This window comes from Aptenodytes forsteri, unplaced genomic scaffold (assembly GCF_000699145.1).
Source record: "Aptenodytes forsteri isolate BGI_AS27 unplaced genomic scaffold, ASM69914v1 Scaffold153, whole genome shotgun sequence".
In the NCBI taxonomy this organism is placed as follows: Eukaryota; Metazoa; Chordata; class Aves; order Sphenisciformes; family Spheniscidae; genus Aptenodytes; species Aptenodytes forsteri.
Genome location: NW_008796178.1, coordinates 1,996,618 through 2,019,807, shown reverse-complemented (window position 1 = coordinate 2,019,807; position 23,190 = coordinate 1,996,618). Strand labels below are relative to the sequence as shown.

At 36.6% G+C, this 23,190-nt stretch overlaps 1 protein-coding gene across 1 annotated transcript in view; it reads right to left on the bottom strand.

Annotated features, from left to right (window-relative positions):
* The window catches only part of HELZ (helicase with zinc finger), a 72,565-nt gene extending 66,328 nt beyond the window's left edge, over positions 1-6,237 (bottom strand). The window contains 3 exon segments of the mRNA XM_019474234.1: positions 809-933; positions 4,293-4,329; positions 6,028-6,237. Coding sequence (XP_019329779.1) covers positions 809-933; positions 4,293-4,329; positions 6,028-6,237 — 372 coding nt within the window.
* Positions 6,238-23,190: the final 16,953 nt, after the last annotated feature.

The window sequence follows — 23,190 nt, the reverse complement described above, 5'->3', positions numbered from 1 at the left end:
ACAGGCCCTCCTACAACAGTTTCTGATGACACTTACACATTGCTCATGGTCTGACCAGAGCTGCTCTTGTTTGTGCTATGACCATGTTGCTGGATTTAGCATCACCAGCAGTTCATGGTGATGAACTGCATGCTATTTAATCTAGATTACAGAAATAAAAAGGACACTATCCTTTGGAGACTTATATATGTCCCTAATTTTCCCCATATGAGTAGTCACATAAGAGGCAGAACAGTTACTTACATGGATGGGGTTAAAAGCATCTTTAAAAGTTTTGACAGTTCAAGGGTAAAATAGAAGCTTTGAACTCAAACCTTCTCTTCATCTTGAAATGCAAAGCTTTTCTTTTTCCTGAAAAGCTTTTCATGCTGTTTTACAACTTATCATGGGCCAGTTATTTAAAATTCCTATCAATACTTTTTCTGCTTTAATGACTAAACTTCCTGAAGTACATACAAAATGGTGTCAGGTGCAATTTAAAAAAAAGTACGCAAAAGTTTGAGATTTACATTATTCTAGTCAATCGCACAAATATGCAAATTATTTGGCATTCCCTGAGGACTCAAAGCCAACAATGAAAAAACTTTTCAAAATTGTAACAACTCTGAAACACTGGTAATGCAACAACCTAAATATCCTGATTATATATGTGTGCCCATATACTTATCTTTGTCTTTTTCATACAAATCATTTTTGTTGTATCCTGCCAGCCAAACATATGTTCAGAAGTTTGTTATGAAACACATTTTAAAAAAAGGAAATACAAAACTGCTTTTTAAATTATGTAGATTGCAGCAAACCCACTTACCAGTGATTCACCCATCAGTGATTTGGAAAGAACATTAGACACAATTTGCAGCTTCCCTTTAAGATGCATGCAGCAGAGCACTGCACGGAAAGATCCATCTCCCTTGGCTAGCCCCTCTCCCAGCACTGCAACACAAATCAGCAACTATTAGCTTCATCACAGTATACATTTAGATAAAGTATATACAGTTTTCCTTCACCTTTAACATGAAAATAAAGTCTGAAACTCGGGTTGAATCCATGGCTTCTTGGAAAGACAAGTCTTGTATGTAAAGGAAGTAATACTTGCTCTTGGCTAACATTAACTTGAAACTTGTCTCCCACCATCTAAGAAATGCTGTACATAAGCTCAAAAAAGGTTGTAATGTTTACATGCTAAAATAGACAAAAATTAAATATGGGAAGGGTAAATTCAAGTATCTGACAGACACAAAGGACCTCCTCTTCACAAAAAGGGTAAAAAAAAAAGTAGCAACCAACAACCTCTCAGTAACACAAACATGCTCAGGAAGATCCATTCATGCTCACAAAAAGCATGCCCTGTCGTTTCCAAATATAGCTAACCTCCTCGTGGTCAATTCCTGTTACTTTAAAAGGGCTTTTATTCACTTACACTGTAAAGTGCAGGATATAGGAACGATTGTTTGAGTCCAGAAATTTACAGGCTCCATGTAACAGAAAACTTTCCTAATGCTTCCTAGCACTGGATCAGATAGCTAGCCAAACAGACACTTTCAGTGACACTTCCAATAGTTAAAGGATTTATTTCACGATATAGACGTGCTTCAGACAAGCAGGAATAACACTTAATCATATATATTACCTGTCCAGAAAACGAAATGCCAGAGTGACTAAAAAGCTAGTAAGCTAAGCATGTGAGTTGAAAAGAAGGCTGGACAGTTGTTTAAAAATCACAGAATTGTAATATATATTACTGTTATTGCAGGCAACGTCAACATCTGTGTTTATACCACTACTCATGCAGATGCAAACAGCTCCTGTTAGTGCTGACAGGAATTTTACATTCACCACAACTTCAGGATTACATTTTAGAATAATAAATCAAAACTCCTCACTCAACTGACGTTCACATCATTAACAGAAATTGCGTGAAAGACTAAAGAAAAAATAGTCCCACGAAAAACATTCACATAAAACCAAGTAGACATCTCTTCAAAATGAAATGGTAACTAAAACTTGTTTATAAAGTGCCTCAAAGATTAGTCTGAATTCACCACTCTGATGATACTGACCACATTTCCAAAAATAGAGCTTACTTCCCAAATCAGAAGAAGCAGTGCCAGAAATAGCTTTAACATGTCTGACAGTTTGATATTTTAACCTCAAAGCTTAGATGTCCAATTATGATATTTCATATCATTAACTGCATAGTATTACCAAGCTAAAACATACAGTTGCACATAAAAAGTTGCAACACATTAACCAGTATCTTTTATTAAAGATTTGTGGAATAATTTAACAGATTGTAAGTTATCATCATTCTTTGTAACAGTGCAAGCAGCATACTATAAAGAACATAGATTTCTCTAGCTATCCTAAAATGTACTTATCATTCAGGTTAAAATAAAACACTGTCATAGCTATGCAACATGTCAGGTCTTGTAAAAAGACAGAACAGCAGCTTGAATAAAACTCTATTAAAAAAAATTGTATCAAGGAAGTATGAGTATCAGGTAGTTCATACTAAGGTTGTTTCTTCCCAAGGGTATTTCAACTACAAAACTAAAACTAAGACCTTTCAGGATCACAAATGCAGGTACTCTAAACTGTCAGGGGCTGGACTACAATTGACAACAGCATATCATCGGGAACCACAACCAAATAGTTCATTCATATATTCATAAGATACGGTGTGTGTCTATACAAATATATATACACACACACACGATATTTTTTTATACATACATAAATATGGCATTAATAAGTTGAAAAATGTCCTCAGTTTTAGATCTGGAAGAAGTATCTGCAGAACGTGCTGGCATGAATTAAGGAAATTAACATTAAACTGAATGCTATGTCTTTGTTACTGTACACATTTGAAAGCTGACATCTCTACTTAATTTAAAAAAAAAAAAAAAAAAAAGAAAGAACCAGCGCTTCTATTCCACCCACTTCTATGCCCATCCAGTGAGAGAAGAAAAATAGTTAACATGACAGTTCCTTTGAGATACCAATATGTGACATATATGCCAAGAAAAGGTTTCACAGATGAATGTCACCCATCTACCCCTATGACAAATCCATCAGATCTCATCAATAAGAATACTATTCATTAAATACCATTCTCCCTCCTACCTCCTTTAACCATCATTCATTTTTCCATATGTCTCTCTTTCACTTTTATTTGCCATCATGAAAGACAACTGTGAGGTTAGTCAGAATATTACCCCCTTGGCATGTATCAACAGTTAAAAGAAGCAGCTTTAAAAAAAAAACCCACAAAAAAAACCCTCAAGACTATTTTAAGAATGCTACTGATTAAGCGACCTTTTTAAATTTGTTAAACTTTAATTTTACACCTACAGAAAGCAAATTTACTTTTCTTAGTTATGTTTTGTGGACCTCCGCAAGCAGGCTGCAGAGCCCCACAAATTCCCCAAACTATGACTTGAGTATCAGTGAAGAAAAATGCATTTAAAAAAACCAACCAACCAAACAAACCAACCAACCAACCCACCCACAAAACCAGAAAGGAACAATTTAAAGATTATCATTGCTAGCACAGGAATGTCAGAATAGTATATCACACAGTCTGTGTAACAAAACTGTGGTTTGAGGAAACTTCCTTTAAAATTCAAGAGTAGTTAAGGAACTAAAAACTGAAAGGTGGGATCTACCCACCTTTTCTTTCCAAATCTAACTGATAAACTCTGATCCAATGCTTACCAAACTCAGCAAAGAGTTCTCAGTGAGTTTTGAATCACTTGCATTATACATGAATAACAGAACATTAGCAAGGATGGTTAATTCCTTTAAAAAAACCCCAAGCGAACAAGGCAGTGAAACATGAAAGGCTCAACTTCAATGTGATATATGCACATTTGGAAGCTTTAACAAATGGGAATAAATGTAAGTATATCATCTTGATTTTCTCTGAATCAAGTCCCAAAACACAAACCAAAATATCCACCATGTCCCTAGGAAGAAAGACGGAACAATCAGCTGTCTTTATCTTCACAACAATCCTAACACTATCAATTCATCCTATATTTGAATACTGAAATATCTATTAGCCAAACAGCACCGCTGTGCTGAAGACATGCATTTGAGTCCTGGTACTTGAACACGAGTTACAAAATAGTGAGATCTCTTAAAAAAAAAAAGTATTATGAAGCAGATACGTAATTTTAACTAGGAAAAAAAAACATTGTTAGCAAACTAACAAATCTGGGCATCAGTTTTAAAAATTCAGACAACTGACTGCAATTTATAACACTATGTAATAAAAAAAGAAATAAGCATACCATGCCTACAGTCTTCATCTGCTTGCCCATACTTTTTCTGAAAGGTAAAACATGAAAAGTTTAAAAATAGCATTATTCCAGTTAGCATAAACAACTACATGCTTGAATTACAAGTTTCTTAAAACTTTTAAATTCCAGTATCTTGTTTTTTCCAGGGTGGAACATGTAAAGAACATCAGTCACATGTCAAATATAATATAATTAATTCTTAGAATGCTGACTTTTTCTCAAATTCTCAGCAAATGAACATTTTAAAAGAGGAACGTGAATGGGCAAAGGTATATGTTTATGTATGTCTTTGTAGGTGGCTCACAACACCTAGGAAATTGAGACACTTAAAATTTATCTCTTGCAAATATTTTTGGGCTTTTTTCAAATTCCCCCCCCCCCTTTTTTTTTTTTTACTTATAAGCCTTTAAGTATCTATATAATTCAAGTCTTTAATAGGAAGGTTTTGATTACAAGTATTTTTCCAAAGCCCCTGAAGACTTACAGCAATAATTTTTACTATGATGAACATCCAGATAGGTGCCTCACAGGATTTTCAAAGGCATCCAGGTCAGAAATGTATTAAATACTGCTAAGCATCTATCTGCATATTGGCCTATGTAAATAATTTTGAGAAGTCAAGTCTGTAGTAACACAACTTCCATTAAAAAAAAAAAAAAATTAGTTATTTCTGAAACTTTTCCCCTGAGGAGCCATAAGATAGGTCACATCTTAATTTAAGAAGTTTCCCAATTCTTGTTTTGCACACTGCATAGTCCAATCCAGCTATCTATTTAAAGAATGCTTAAAAATGCTCCCTAATCAGATGGGCAAGATTTATCTTAAAGCTGCCCAGCAAGGTCTTACAACTTGGCCAAACTTTTTCCACTTGGGATGAAACCGTTCATACCCAATACGTGAAGATTTGGGGTGGACAAGGCCCCTGTAAATCTGTAATAACATTTCCAAAACAGAAAGGTAAGGAAAAACGTAGGTTCATTAAGCAGGTTGTAGGTTTATTCTTAAGCACTGTAATGTCCTTTCCTTTAAGAAAGTGTAGCTCTCTGATGCTTTAAAGGAAGGACACAAATTTGGCAACAGGATCACCTATAATTCAGGGTTATGCCTCTTGCCATGCATTTACAAACTTTTACAAAGACCCCAGTTTTTACATTTCCATTAAAAATCTGCCAGAGCCTAAAAGTTACATCTTTCACAGACATGCTCTAGCCTAGCAATGGAAAACTAGTATATGATCAACTATTAAAAGACTAATGTTCGGCCTATACAAATGGAGCTAAATTAGGTATGAACCAGCTACCTGAATTCTGGCATTTCTTAACTTTGTTTTCTGAGTGTTTAGATTTGCAACCTTAATTTCATGCTCATTAAAGATAAGGTAATTTGGTATGTAATTCAGCATAACTGTACAAACGTAATACTCTAACACCAGATATTTTGCCTTCCTAGGATTTTTTTTTTTTTTAATTTTTTTAGGTATTTTTCTTCATTCTTTTAGAGAACTGTGATTCAGATCCAAACTATTTAGAGGTCCCAATCCTGAAAAATAAACGGATCAGGGAAAACTACAAGACAGAAGCCTCATATATGCTTTAGCAAGTGGGATTCTGTGGCAAACCAACATGCCAGTCACAGGCAAACTCTGAATTTTATTTAAATCTTGACAGTACAAGGTATTTGATTGCTCTTTCCAGTTCACTAGATACTATTAAAGAGTCACACTCACAAGTTGTAAAAAGGAAGCAATTCTATACAGAAGAGTCTCGATTTTGATGCGGTCGATTTCTGCCTGGCATGCCTCCGGGAGGTGAGCTGGGGGGTACTGGCTGAGGGAAAGGAGAGCCTCTGTGCAATGCTTCACTGCCACTTCATAATCCTGCTGCTTAAGAGATTCACATGCTTGTTCACATGACTTCTCTGGTCTTCTGTCTGCCATGACTCAGGGACAGAAATCCTAGAGTGGGGGCAGAGGGGATGATAAAATGTTGGTTAGCTGTATAATGGCAGTGACAACTTGCCAACCAACTTCCATTCCCATCTCAAGGTGTTGTATCACATCCCCTTTGTTTCATGCCATTTGCACTTCCTATCCCAATCTTTCTCACTAACTAACCTCTTCCCAGTCTTTTTTCCATCGCTCCCAGCTCTCGGTTTTGATTCTAATTCAAGACGTTATTAAGCCCGTGACTGATTTTAAGAATATAAGTAGTGGTTTCAAATTTTAAAGTCAGCATGGATTTAAGCACTTTGCCACACAGAGGCTTTTGGGCCTTCACTGGCAACATGATCTTTGCTTTGGAAGTAATGCAACTCATCCACCAACTGCTCTTTCTCCGAGCCTGCAGCCATTTACTCCAAGACACCTTTCTCTTCAAAGCACTTCTCACCTACGCTCGGGGGAGGGAGCCCCGCTCTCCGGCTGGGTGAAGCACAATGGGGATGGACAAGGATGAATGAGAAAGAACGGGAGGTCAACAGGAAACCGCTTGTCTCTTCCTTCAGTTGGTTTATTGCCATTTATGCCTGAGAAAGCCTAGATACCCCTGCCACACCGACACCTTTGTGCAGAACTTCTTAAATAATTTTAAAGTAAATATTTTTAGGGGGAAAAAAATTGAAACAGTTGTGATAAAAATCTGCATACAAGACAGACAACGTTATCTGCCAATAAACTGAGACAAATGGTTATCCACAATCTAAACCACCAGTAGAAAAGCAAAGGACTTCTATAATCCCTGTCTACATTCTCCCTTCGTTGACATAATATTTAAATATGATACATATCCCTAGAGACATTGTACTTTAAAGCTGACTTCACAAAAATGCATTCTGATAACTGAAAGAGGAAAAAAATGTAAGAGTTCTCATTTTCATTTTTAGCAAGCAGCATACTATCAATATTTTTGATTATATATCAACTATTATGACTGTCTCAAATAACTTTCTTTAGCCCACTTTAAAAATTCACTGCTAAAAGCTTACTTTATACTTTATATTTTTAGGTTTTTAACCAAACTAAGGTAAAGTAACTTCAAGAAGTTAATCTGAAGGTCAAATAAATGCATTTTCCTTATATGAAAAATAATTCACCATCCCATTTTTCTCATTAACACATGCCTAAGCCAATATACAGTAGAAATGTATACAAGACTTTTCATATATTATACAAGTGTTCTGTGTGTTCCCTTCCACTCTTAAAATTTGATTTTCAGTATCAATATAGAAACATAAAGGAATATTGATTTCTCAAGACAATTTTTACTTAAAACCACCTGCCCTTTTACAACATTTATATGAAAATTTCCTATGTACAACAAAGTATCTTCCCAAAAGTGAAGGAACGCAAGCATGAATAAATTTGCGGTTATCCTGATACAAATCTGTGACATATGCCTCTTTCTTAATAACGACCTTGCAAAAGATTACCGCATTCATCCAGGTATTTCTTTTTCTGCTAAAAATAAGTCCCCATTTTCAATCAGAATAGGAACAGGCAAATAGGTTTTGCATTTCCATACATAAGAGTAAATTCATTCATGGAGTTATTCTACTAACATTAAAGACACTCATCAGTGGATCACTAAGCACATATTTTCAATTATATAAACATTAGGTATTCTTAAGCTGTTTATGCAAGGATCCTTTTTAGATACAACTAAAAATTACATTGATTTCCATTTCACTAACATTTTAGGCCACAGTGAATTTTACAAATCTAGGATTTGCTTCAATAGTAATACAATAGTTAAGTGATGTTTTTCTCACATACATTCTGTTTTCCTCCTAAGGGACTGAAAAGAGGATTTCATGAACCCTGCTGTACTTTTGATTTCCTCACTTCCTGGCTGACATATAACCAAAATTCCTTTGACCGAAAGTCTCAGCAGAGCTTCTGTGTGTTTATTCCCGAAGAACTGTTTATATGCAGATCCTATCCTAACTGACCTGGCCAGCATAACTGACAGGCATTTGAAAGCTACATTATCCAGCCCTTCTCCAACACGGCACCAAGTAAAAGAACAACATTTTTATTTATCAGTTGTCTTATGCTGGCTGTTTTGATAAATATTGAGCTAGTCTGTTTGAGGAGAAGCTGGGTTTTACGCACCCAGCAGTGGCCTACTACACACTGCAAAGGCCACACAATTTCCTTGGTCAACTTGAAGACTGAAGAGAGCACTTCACAGGATGTAAGTGACCCTAAGCAATAACCTGTGGATTAAGTTAAGTGAAGCTAAGAGAAGTCAGGACCAGGCTGTTTGGGTAAGTGGGCTAAACTGAGTCACACTATCAGTATTTCAGAGTGTAATTAAAAAAAACCTCTGAAGTCACAGTGCATGGGACACAGTGATAGATAAGGAGCTGCTGCAGTGTAATTTGTTTTTAAAAAAAATCTAATCATAAAGAAGAAAAACAGTATGTGGACAACATATGGAAAATGATACATTCAGGCTCTCAGATTTCATTTCAATTCCATTTATATTCACACATGCTGACACAAACATGCACATTTATTGGGTATTTGCACCATCTACTTCAGACTCCAACCCAGGTGCTCTAACTGTTCCTTGGAGCTCAGCAGCTCTTCCTGCTGACTCTTTAAAAACCTGTGCTCGTAATTTTGGTCCCCTGAGCTGTGCCTAAATTAGCAACTGAGACTAGATTACATGAATGTGAATTACAACCATGCTTTCTTAAAATCTAATCTATTATAGTACCTGACCTACCCATGTTGAAAATTATTTCAGAACAGTTAATATTTTAACAGCCAAGGAATGGAGACACTTGTCAAAGGAAATTTATTTTGAGTTCTATAAATGTTTATTTTCAAAAATTTCAAATGTAAAACTGGAATTTCTACATTCATTCCAAAAGTAGAAATTATTACAGATTCAAATTGAAAGCTAAAGTGTCACAAGGTCTGCACTATATTCCTAACTCTCTTTGCAAAATTGAGCAAATTACTTACACACTCCACTTTTTCTGTCTGTAAAATTGAGATTAAAATAGTAAGCATGTAACAGAACAAATGTCAGGATTATGCATTTTCTCAAAATGGCCTGGAGAACCGCATGCTAGAAGAGTTCTAAATGCAAATTTGAGTAACAATTTATTCTAATAGCAAAGTTTACGGTTTCTGCAAAATTTCAAAATTTTGCAGAAACAGTAAACAGGCATGTTCCCACTATCTAAAGTTACACATCTAAAATAGGTGGACCTACCTTAGAAATACAGGCACAATGTCTTATCAACAGAGCCTTTATTATCAGTGGTCAATTCAAAGCATTTCTTAGCTTTGAATCATCTCACAGCAGCACCGCTACCTACAGAAAGGCTCCCGATTTATGCACTCAAGTAGAATATTTAAACACAGTACACAGTAAGCATCACATTGACTAGAGCACAGACAGAAGTTTACACAACTCTTCCTCACCAGCTAATCCAAAACTCTAATCCTGGCATTATACTTTGTACCTCAAAAAAACTCCTGCCTTTAAGTAGAAGAAAACTTACTGATCTTACATTTCTTTGAAGGCCAAGTTGTGCTCAGCTTAGCTTCCACAAAATATCATTTAAAAGATCTGGGTAGTTCTAACTGGTGTAACTTAAACCTTGGTGTTTTTTTCAATGAACTGTGGGGGATTTTTTTTTTTTTCCCCCTACAACTAATGGTTTTCAGGCTCAATATTCCTAATGAGTATTTCGCCTTCTGTCCAAAGGGATTTTGTAAACAAACATGAAAACAGTAACTAAAATCTAATCTCCAAATAAAACTGCACATTTCCCCTCCAGCACTGCAGAGGGGGCTGGGAAAGGCAGAAGGGACAGTTTGAGGAGGATGAGCGATAAACAACGTGATCTACACAGTCATTTATTTTCAAGTAAACACTACGCCTGCTGGGTGCACAGGAGGCTTTTGAAGAATCACTCCACAGTCTGATGAGTCCAACTTCAAACTAAAAATCAGTGTAGGAGGAGAGAACATCGTGAACTAAAATTTTAGTGTTTCACAGCAGCTTAACTCATGACTGTGCACTTTCATGTTTCACAGCTTACCAATGTATTTTATAGAACCAAAAGGTCCATACATTAAGATAATGGTAAGTTAAAGCATGTGACAGTTCCCAAAAATTTTCAGACAGATGCTTTTTCAATTCACTGTAAAGTATCTAGTCAGATAACTCTTGCTGTACTTCAGAAACAAACAGATTAGAGGGCACAATGCTGTTCCTATTAATGTTATTGGCAAAATTCCCAATGTCTGCCAAGACAGAAGGATCAGATCCAAGGTCTCGCATGCCAAGCTGACAAACAGTAGACAAGTCAGTAAATATTTGCATATTTTAACCAGACATTAACATCTCTTGTAAAGATTTATGCTAAAGCAATGATGTTCAATTCACAGTCCTACAGAGGGACTGGTAGGAATTTACTGTCAATTAAATGTACTTCAAGAGCCACATCCTGGGATTCGCAAACTGAAGCAAATGAATGAGACCCATTGCCACGGGGAACATGCAGTGGGAAGAGCCTCTCCAGCTGCCTCCCATTACGATCCATAACCCTTCAAACAGTTCTGCTGTGAGAAATAAGCACCCAAATATTCCTTGCCAAAGCTATTCAGCTGTGTCCTCCTGTTAAGAGCCCACTGTATTGCAGGAAAGGAGAGGAGAAGAAGGGTTTGCCATTCCATTGCCTATTGCGGTCAAGCTGGCACAGGCTCAGGGAAAGCAGGGCAGGAATTCAACTCATCCTGCCCCTCTCTAAGGAAATGTGTGCAGTGACCACGCTGTGTTTCCTAACCCTTTGTGATTTTTTGGCCCAGCAAATTGGAAAGGCTGGCCACCAAACTGGACAGAAGTTTTAAACTTGTAATAAATTCAGGTAATACATCAAGAAGAGACAGCTGTTTTATCACAACTTCTCAGCAATTCCATTTAAGAGGCAAGAAGATATCTACTACATTTATTTTTGAGAATGGTTGCTCTGTCCTTCCCCAGTAACTTTTGAACTTCAAGTCAATTTGAACTGAATTCACAGAAGTCTAAAGGGTCTCGAAGATGCTGCAAGTTTTATGAAAAATGTGTAAAGAGACAGATAACAGACCCAGATTTTTAAGTCCACCCAGGGAAAGAAGTTATAATTCAGCCTCTATTGATACCAAGAGGTCAGTTACCTCATCAATTACTGCCATGTGCTGCCATTTACCCAGCGAGAGAGATAGCACTGTACCAAAATATCACTCATCAGTAAAAGAAAAATCTTATTTTTCTTGCCCATAATGATAAGCTAATGAATGCAGTTTATGGCTTTTAACTGCTCAAGGTTCCATCCATTAGTTTCCAGGTTTCACTAAAGCAGAGTTTCCAAACTTTTTAGACCATAGACACTAGCAGTACACATCACATAGTTTTTGAAATTCGTTACTGGTAAAATTGAGATGTAAGCAATTCACATATGAAGGCCTCAAAAATTTGTTGTTTCCATAATACAGAAAAGTAATATTTGGGAAGTCAGAAAGTTGGTATGGACACAATCCCTGTGACTGAAGAGTCTTCTAGTTCCCTCTCCCTCAAAATTATCAGGAAAAGACTGACAAGATACTTTAATTTACACAGGTATGGAAAGATCTGGGTTCATTTACTAATCTGGATTAATTACAATACACTGCGTATAGCTAACATTTTTACTGTGTAGTACTGCGAACATGCAAACATTATAGTTAAAAATGATGGGTCACTGAAATTCAACTATCAAGACACTGCAAACAAACTGCATTTGTCAGTCCACATACTAAAATAGGGAACAATACATCTATCTACTGTTAAGTCATATTATACAGTTGCTCTGGCATTTCTAGAGATCCCATCTTAAGGCATGTTTGCACCTCTAGATAATGTTAGGTAATTGTTTTGTAGTACTCCAAAACACCACTCAAGTACCTTTAGATTAGTAAAATAAAATTATGTATTTATTTTCCTTACCTATAGTGATAAAATAAACTTATCTTTGCCTTAAGACAAAAAAGCATTTTATTCAAGCCTCCAGGAAGGAATAAAATACAGCTGCACAAAATACAGAAGCCACTTACAGACACGCACAGAAAAAATGCACTTTCCTAGTGTCATGACATACACATCATAAATAATCCCACACTCAGAAATCATTTAATAAAATGAGAGTAGATAACAACAGTGCACTATACCAATGTGAAAGACTTAACAGAGAGAAAAAGGATGGCACATCTTTCAGGCGCAGGGTGCAGAAAAGAATAATATGAAAGGTGCTTTTGCTTTTTTTTATTTTAAGAAAAATATAATAGCAGAGATCTTATGCACTCATTTATTGCAGTTATGGCTGAAGTCAGTAATATTCGTTATACGCAGTGCTCAGAAATGTACTGCACACCTTACAGAACAAATACAAAAGTCTCCACCCTGGAGAGAGGACAATCTAATCAGTTTTCTGAAATAACTGAATTACTCTGGTTAATGTTGTACAACTCCAGGCAAAATGACCCTACTTTAAATTCCAAAAATGATGTTAAATCTGAAATGGAGCATACAGAATGAGGAAAACATATTTCAAGATTTTATTATATAGCATAATAGCAGCAAGAACTTCTGCTACATGGCCTCTAAAGAACATAACACACTTGATTTTGGGAAGGGAAAAAAAAGGAATTAAGGGGTTCATGATGCCTCCTACCATTAAATACTTAGATTATCCTTCCACGTTGAAAATCAAAGAGAGGACCACAAATTAGGAGGACAAGTGATCTCCAGCCACGTAAATGGAGCCTTGAGTCTGATCCTGTAAACTTAGTGTATAGAATAAACACATCCACATTTACTGAAAAAGGAACAAGTGCCTGTGGGTGGTTTACCATTCACATAACAATAGTAACAAAAATATAGCAGCAATTGAGATTAAGAGCAAATGCCTTCCACATCTGGATCCTCTGTGTTCTTTATATCACTTTACATACACCACAGATAGTTAACAAGTTAGATTTTATTGTGTGCCAGTTATGATTTCAGTACAGACAATTTATTAAGTGATTATTAAAACTTTATTACCTTTACTAATCTCTTTTGGTTTCATTTTGGAAATAGCAGCAGAAAGGACAATCTATATAGCCAGTGGCAGCAACATTTACATACGGACAAACTGGCTATCTTTGGCTCAAATTCTGAAAATAACTCATGGCCTCAGCACTTATAACCACTCCATCCACCACATAAGCATCCCTAATATCTTCATCTCCTGCCTTTAAAATGATCCTTTTTCACACAGCTGTCTGAAAACATTACCTATCTTGATGAAACTAAGTAAAATACATGGCAAGTCAAAGCACAGCATCTACCTGGCGTGTACTCGCTTTGTCTGAAAGCCATCCATAACTGACAGATACAAGATTCCTAGTTACACAAAGCAAATATATATACATATTTCATTCATTAAAGTTACAGTACAAATATTAGGTTGTAAAGTCCAATACTCAAAGGTTGTTTAATGACAAAAGTATCTGTACAAGCTTATGTTGGCCCTCCTGTGTGTCTGCATTATGATACAGCCTTTAACTGTATTAGTCACACACTACATTTTCCAAGGGCTACCTGGCAGAATGAGCAGGCAGAACAGAGGCTGCCTGCTTAATGGACATCTAGTTAAATACTCCAGCAGAGGGTCTAAGGCCTTATTTACTGCATGCTATTCAAATCTGATTCTCAAGACTGCATTTTAATGTTTTCATTAACTTTTCAATAATGCTTACAAATATTGTGACCGAACACTTCACAAATATTAAGAAAATATCTTTATCCTTCTGACTTTATTCCCATTTTACAAAGAATTAAGACATTAAAACACATTTAAAGCCAAAAGTTTCTATAAACTACTTATATTCGGCTTAAGACAACTAAAAGTGATTTTTCCCCCATTATGCTCTGCCCTGTACTATATAGCCCTTTATATGATCAAAGCAGAATACCCAGTGTCTGCAGAGTGACTTATGATTATTCAGCATTTCTCTACATCACAACATGGAAGCATTCATTAGAAATACAGAAAATTAAGTGTAGCAAAGATAGGGCTTAAGTATGATTTGCCTTTTTTTTTTTTTTGCTATTCTCTACTCCATTTATTAAACACTTTCTAATTTATGCAAATAGTGAAACTGTATTCCAACAAACAACTGTATTAGCATTATAAAATAAATTATATGTACCCACACAGTAGAGCCTCCCTTCTATTTCTTTCTTTCTAACACTAATATTTTTCAATCTCAGTCTTTTTGTTCAGCCACCCCCACATTTATTCTACATATTCTGCGAAAATCTGCATTTTGCACGTTGTTTAAATCCAGTTGCTGCTTCCTCCGTGCTGCATGAAGGTAGAGCTGGTAGGAAAGAGGAACTGGCTATTGGGAGTACAGAAGGGGAATTCTCTGTGATCTCATTTTTGTCCAAAATCATAGCAGAGAGGAATGCAGAAGCCCTAGCCTTCAAACCGTACGGAAATCCCATTTAGCTCAGGCTGAAGTATATTCACTGCAGGGATGATCTTTTAGTTTTGTACTAAATGCTAATTTGACCAACGCTGAGCAGATTATTCACAGGGTTGATAACAAGTATATCCTTGGCAGAATCATCATACTATACCACATCTCAACTTTTTACAAAGCAGCACTATAGGACATTAGATTTTTTTTTTTTATTATTTTATTGTGAACAAAAGAATATATTTTTTGCCCAATTTTTAGAAAAGACTGAATTGTGTTGGCAGAACCCTTCACTCCCTCCACAGCACCCAAAAAGTCAGCCTGGGATAGACACCCACCATGGGAAATTTCAACCCAAATAATTAAAATTTGGCAAGTAATAACCAACTGAAATGAGGTGTATGTCATAGTAAGCATCAGGTAACATAATAATAGGTGGTGCTTCTGCCCCACCTAAAGTTCTTTTGGCTTCTTCACGTAAAAATCTTCACGTAAACAACCTTTCATAATAACCAGTTAACAGCAGCAGTTTGTATTCCATATACCTGTATGTTCTTACTGCTTTTTGAGAGTAGTTTCTCACACTTATCCAAGATGAGGGCATTTTAATTGATATATTGTCCCATGGTTACCATTTTATCCCCATAACAACATCACCAATTACTTACTTTAAAAAAATGCATTAGAAAAGTAATTTAATCTTTGCTTCTCTTAATGAAATTTGCCAGAGAAAAACAAAGGGAAAAATCAGCACTACATGACCAGCCAGCTCTCCATGGAGCAGCAGCAACCTACAAGTCTCAAACTCAAACACACTTTGCAGAAGAATACAGTATTCATATTCTAAAAGCTGTTTAAACATCATGATCCACAACATTTAAAACTATAACCTACTTGTGGCAGAACCTCTATTTTAAACACTTGAATAACAGAACACGGCCTTGTTCCTGAGTGTCTCTGCACATTTCACATTATAATGTTTAGTAATAATTTTGACCAAAAAAGTGAACACCATTAATCTTAAGGAAATACATAGTCATGCAATTACCACTATTCTTCTCCACTGAGTCATAAGATATCGCCAAAAGTCCTTTTTGAGAAATGTCTGCTGTATGATATATAGGTACGTCTGTGTACATGTGACTAAACATCTGTAACCTAATTTTCAAAATGCCAAGCAAGTACAAAACTGTGTTCCCAAGGAACACAAAGGGGAGTCAAAGAAGATTCCCAAGCATCATTTCAACACAAAACACATATCAGGATATTTACAAATGTGTTTCAGAAGTTTCAATGTAAAACATATGTCACAGTTTTCCACGACACTCACTGAACTTGCCACTCATACAGCACCATCTTCAGAGAGCATTTGACCACAGTTCATTTGCCAAAGTTCACCAATTTAATCAGTCTCAGAGACAGAATCAAAATTAGTAGTTCCTAACTTTCAGTCTTGTGTTCAATTCGCAGCTTCCTCTAATACAGCTGTATTTGCATTTCAGCAATAAAAGTATTTTTAAAATTAGGAAATTATTTATCACAGCATATCCCCTTTTGGAAAACCCTGTGCAAACTCCAAAGCTCAGTGGTTCAATCCAAGTTTTCTCTTCTTGACAGGGGTATTATAGTGATGCTGAAACAGTCTTTCCTCAAATGTCAAACTTTAATTTTCATACAAGAACTTTCTCCACTCTTGACATGCCCCAGTATTGCAAAACAGCACACCCCTATGACTAGGAGATCTATCTGAAGAACACAGCGTTGATCATTAGTGCAAATGCAGACGCTACAACAGTTTTACAGTAAAGTTGGATGAAAAAAAAAAGCCCCAAGTTAATTTTTTGCTTGAGACACAAAAGAATCACTCTTCTTAATCCATTCAAGAGGCAAAAGAATGTAAAAATCTTCACGCTGAATATCAGTTATATTGCGGTTACAGTTTTACAGTAAAGTTGGATGAAAAAAAAAAGCCCCAAGTTAATTTTTTGCTTGAGACACAAAATGTGAATCACTCTTAATCCATTCAAGAGGCAAAAGAATGTAAAAATCTTCACGCTGAATATCAGTTATATTGCGGTTACAGTGCACAGTTCACAAACTGAATACAGAAATAAGCCAGAAAGTTGTGACACAAAACAGGAAAATTTTCTTTCAATATACCTCAGTCTTCATTGCAGCATTATAATGAACTTAAATTTATTATAGTAGCAAATAATACTGTGATTGAGTTTTTTGTTATGCATTTATACAGTGCTTAGCACAAAAGGGTCCTACCATAACAGATTTAATAACACAGTCATGCCACCCACAGATACTCCAAACACATCTTTCCCAAAACCATACCTATTATGTAACTGCATATGATATTTTTGTGTGCTGTTTGAAAGTTCAAAGCAATATCTAACCTCCATCACTAAAAATGGCTATCTTTATTGTAAATAACCTTTGAAATTCATTTTTATATGACTGCTTCAAATAGTTTGACATAATATAGCTAAGCCCGATTTGGGGAGTTGTCTTCTAACTGTATTTTAATGATATTAACCCTTCTGCATCCAGATAATGCTTTTATAACGTTCCTGTTTCCTCTCCTCAAATGCACAAACATGATACTACCAACAGGTTCAATTTTTAGACCTCTCTTGAGAATAGAATATGGATTCCCAAGTTCTCCTCGCACAACAAACCCTATGGGCAACACCATAACTTGTATCCAAAACACCACAAGTTCCCCAATGGCATTCACCCTACTTATTCTTTTTGAAATGAACATTAGAGATTCAGTCACGTATTTTAAACCCCACTCAAAAAACAGACATCAGCAGGAATGAGTAACGATCCTACTGTGGTTAATGGCATAATTCTGACAGAACTTCGGAAGAAGAAAAGCAGTGTCTAGCCTAGCCAAACAAATAGAAACAAAACTACAGCCAAGTAATATCAGTCAGTTCAAACGACAAAACAAATGTCCTGCACCATTCCAAATGTGTGAGTGTCTTAAGATATGGCGAGAGTACAGTTACCTCAAAACCATCAGCACAAACAACTATAATCAAAAACATCACTTCAATAAAATACCCACAGCACTCAGCTACAACACCACGTTAGCGCAGATTCAGAATTATGCTAAAACAACATTCCCCTTAACGACCTCCCTGTATAGACAATGAGAAAAGCCCGACAAATTCTGGCTCCCGAGGTGGCAGAGGATCAGATGCAAGGCAGCTATCGTGGCTGGTCAACAGTATTTGGGAATCCCAGCTAGCGGATGGGGAATTTAGTTGAGAGTAGCAAAGGAACATTACTTGGGAACAGAAGCACACTGCCTGTCTCCATCCCCCCAAAATTATCCCAGGACAAAATGAAATTATCACTTACAAAAATACAGATTATCTTACATTAAATAAGAAGATATATAAGGAAGAAGCATTATTTTATATGCTGCCAAAACCACTATGCTTGTCATTTGTGGCATTCTCCATTTATTATGTCCACAAAGATTTGCTACTTTCTTGGTCTGCTGAACCACTAAATATTTTCCAGCAAATTAAACACTCTTGCCGCATTACTAACAACCAAGATTCTCAAAAACAACTCTTGTTATGTTACGTATCTCCCTTTTGCCATGGGGTGTGGAGGGCTCTGAAAGATCTTCTAAGCATATTTAAGCAGTGTAATTTTTAGTGGTTTGATGAATACAGTATTTTTGCTATATATAACTATGAAAAAAAAAAAACCACTGTGAAATTATGTCATAGACTGAAAGATCATTTCTAAACAACACTTACTCTAACTACCATAAAACCAGCTCAGACAAATCCACACACTGCTCACATTTCTGCCCTTCACTTCCTGCCACTCCAACATTCAAAATTTCATACCTAACATAATTCTACTATTCTTTTTCTTCCAGTGCTTAGTCATTACAGCTCTGAGAATCATTAGCCTTCTACTGCTTACAAACAGGAGGGATCATGAAATGTACTTCCCCAGACCACATATAAGCCAAGGATTAAAAACATCCACCTCAGTCACATCATTCTTCGTGCAAGTGGTACTTCCTGAGACTAAAAGAAACAAATCGCACAACAGTTTACAGTAACATCTCCAAAACATCTCTTCACATAAAATCACTTACAAAAACTCTTGCTACCAACTCAGCAGCACTGTGTACCTACTGCTTCTTGGAAAAGCTATATAGTTCAGTGTTGTTAATTCTAAATTACCTTCTTGCTAAAGTACGAGTCTTCTAACATCTGACAAAGATTCCACGCCACTTAGAAAATTTGATAGTTTGTACTTATTCAGAAGTAGGATGGGGCCATAGTAACCACTCAAACTTTTTAGTCATGAAATGGAACCTCTCAGTGTAGTAAAATCACATTTAAGAAGGAAAAAGATTGAAATCCATGATTTCTTATCTGGCTTTCCTGTCATAAGTCTGCAATTTGGTATTTTGGAGGACTCTGAGAAAAGACTGGGTACATAACCAGTGCATTTCTATTAAATTTATGACAATCAATTTGCATATAAAATTGCAGAGAAATATTTAGATATTAATTTATAGCCACATTAAGTATCCTTTAACTTCAACTAGCAGTGCAATGGAAATGCAACCGAAAAACAAATTCTCACCCATGGGTAATTACGATCTCCCTGCTTAAATTCCTAAGCACTTCTTTTCCTACAGTAATATTCACTTTTCTGTGTTTCTCAGATATGACTGATTGCTTCTGGTTGAAGCCTCACGTTGTAAACATTTGTGTGAAGAGCAGATGAAAGCTCAGTAAGCAAGACTGGTTTTGAATAAGGAACTCGAGTTACATATCAATACCATCAAAATAAAATCACCAGAAGCTGGCCTGTTTCTGTAGAGCAGTCTGACCTTGCAGACTCCTAATTTCACTGTCTATGAAATTTAGTTATTGTCTTCCTCCCCCCCTCAAAATAAATACTAGGAAAAAACAAGTGTTTCCTTTCCCAGTCAAAAATCTCCAGAAGACCAAGCATTCCTTCTTTTTTTTTTTTAATTCCACACCAGTGCTGCGTGCAAACTTTTGAAAAAGCAGTCTCTTTTTCAATATTCTCTCTGTCATTCTTCTTTCAGCAAGGAAGAAGGAATCACAGAAGTCTACCAAAGGGAGCAAGAAATCAAACATATGAAGTACAATGTCTTTAAACGTATGCCATTGATATACATAAACACAAGTGCTGACTACCGCCAAAGGCCACAGAAGAAATAGCAAGACAAACAAGAACAAAAAAGGAAGGTCTTGTTTGTTCTGATCATCTACCCACAATACTTCCATTTAAAGGGGAAAAATATGTATACCATGTAGTGATAATGGGATCTTGCTTTAGGACCTCAACAGAAGAAGTGAGAAATTATTAAATAGCTATAATAGGTGAGCAGGAGGGAAGATCGGGAATACAAAATTTGCTATTTTCTCCCCCACAACGAGCCACTAGCGACCTTGCACAGAGAGGAACACTGGGGATCTGCTTCCAGGAGGAAGCCTTTAACAACACTAGGAAAAAAATAAGGACAGGATTCACGTTTACTAGGATTCTTGGCCTACTGATCCCCAAGGCAGGGGGAATGCCAGCTGTCCAACAGCTCTATCCCTGAGCTAGAGAAGAATGACACCATCCTTCCTTCTCATTCTCCAAGCCAGCTCCCATGGCCTTCCCTAGTTATTCAGGCTGTACACAGGGGACAGGATTTAAATTATTACAAAAGACTTTTCTAATTTAGATTTCAATCCTGCTGCCAGACCTATCTAGGTACCACTGACCTCAGGAGGGAACGCCAGTGAGGTGAAAGATTCAAGGGCTTTCAGCTAATAATCTGAATTGCTCCAGCAATTGCTTCTGCCATTACTAAAATGAAAACACCTAGTAAAAATTGCAGCAGCAAATGTAAGATGGTAGTAAACAATGAAGAAAAAGAAAAAGAAAAAAAAAAAAAACACACCGAAAGTCAGAAAGAATATCCAGCTATAATTGCAAAGGGGATTTTAGTAACAAAAATAATTGCCAATGATGGAGAAAATATTTCATCAGACTACTAAATTAACAGAGCTGGAAAACATTAGTAATAATATTGCCTAGCTCTTACATAGCCTACGTTCATCCACAGGCGTCAAGACTCTTTACGAGTTGGTAAGATTCACTATTCCTATTTTAAATTCCTTCAAAAGGAAGCATAAACAGGTGAAGTGATTCGCATCAGGCTGTCCAGATCTCTCAAGCACTAGGCCTGTACCCTATCCACTTGGAAATACTACCTCTTCAAACCTTCTAGACACTGTTACTTCCATTTTTCAAGATGGGAATTTCTCCATGAAGCTAACCTTCGAGCAGAAGTTCTCTCCAAACTACAGCCCTTCTCCTGCAACCAGATCTACTCATACAGATCCCAACGCCCAGGAGCAACTTCTCTGAAATCAATGAGATTTCACAAAGGGAAAGGATCCTCCATGACAGATCAAGAAGCAGAACTGGGACAAATTACAGATTAAGGCGCTGCTTCCACATCTCCCTCTAATTTTTAGTCTGCAGGGGAAGGGGACGGGAGGGAGAGAACAGAAAAAAAACAAAAAAAAACCCAGCTATTACAACCTTTCAAGTCCTATAACCATCGCTTTAAGAGGCCTCTTTCATAGAAAAGTTCATCTGGCTCACTTAAAAAGGCACAGGGTCTGTATGAATAAAAGGAGGGCAAATAAACACTCTGTATGTTTCGTAAGTCAAAAAAATTCATGGAGGTGAGGAGCGAGAATAGAAATGTGATTTCAGCTAGGAAAAAAAAAGTAATTTCCGCTTTCATAACAAATTACAAAGAGAACTCAATTTTATCAGTAATAACACATAAAATTTCCTTCACTTACCAGTAAAGAAAAGCTGTTCTGCTAATTAAAGTTCAACGAAAAAAGCTTAACTCAGCTTTTGCCACTCACCATTTCTGCGCTGTAAAAGCTAAGCCTACTAAAGTCTGATTCATCTAAGAGCGAATCCCTCGGTTTGCATCCCGAGGAGAGAACGTAGTGGTCACTTGTACACTCTCCCACCATCTAAGTTTCAACTGCACGTTCAAAATCAGCTCCTCACTACAGAGGACACGCAAGCTGCCCAGCATCTCACGACTGTCCCAATCAAACAAGCTTTGCCATTTAAAAAAAAACAGAGTTTTCATTCATGATCTGCTATGACTCAAAAGTACTGAAACAATTAAATTTAAAACACGTCATTTTAAAACCTCCACGTTCTACCCATCAGTCTTGGAAAATAATGCAAACTTGCCAAATATCACTTCATTTAATTTGGTTGTATTTTCATTTTTACAAAGGAATGTGCCTTTTCTTAAAATATGTAAATATGGGGCAGGAGATATTTTATCCTTTGCCTTGTTTCAACTACACTATTTATTAAAAACAACAACATTAGAAGACCCCAACAATTCAAACCATCCCAACAAGACTAGCCATGATGCACTCAACTGTCAATGGGTATATTCATTTTTAAGACATTTTTGTGTCTTACAACTGAATTATTTTATTTCTTCAATGAAAAGCAAAATGTATTATGTAATTTTAAAACTTCATCTCAAGCTCACTGTACCCCGATAATGCAAAAATCCTATTACCTTGTACCTCTTACTCATTTTGTCATTAATCGGAAAGCAGTCTTGCAACTGTTTCCCTGCAGTTATTTCTTAATTTCCATCAATGATATGTTTAATCATGTTACTATAATCAAACAACAACAGTTTGACTAACAACACACTGAAGCCAAACAACTTCACTCATTTGGAAATTAATAAAAGGACATGACCCACCCCAGGAGGGGTAACATATATGCTTCCCCTACCTGGGGATTTGCCCTAAAAAAAAAAAAAAATGTTTGTATCGTCTCTGTTGGGAGGACTGTATCGCAACCTGCAGTATAAACTCTCCTATTTTCAGTTTCACAACCGTTGCATTGTATAAAAGGTGATCTCGGAATCTGTGTTAGACCTCCCAACTTCTAGCCACTCGGCCCTGACAAAGCCTTCCTGCAGAAAACAAAAAAATAAGCTTATCTGCCAAGCCTTCATTGCTGCGAGGGTTAATTTTACAACAGCTGTTAAATTCTTTCAATTTATTTTTCCATCCTTTAACAAACCCTACCTAAACCATTTTTTTACTTCCATTTTATTATTGTTATTTCCTGGCTGTCGCTAGCCGTTCCCTCCCGCCCCGCCCGGTACAAAAACAAAGCTGACTCGCACCCCTCTACACCCCCCCACTTTCCTCCCTGACGGAGCACCCCCGGAGCCAGGGGAAGCCGAGGTTGTGCAAGGCATCTCCGGCTCTCCAGGCTGGCCCCTCCGCTTGCCCCCGCTGC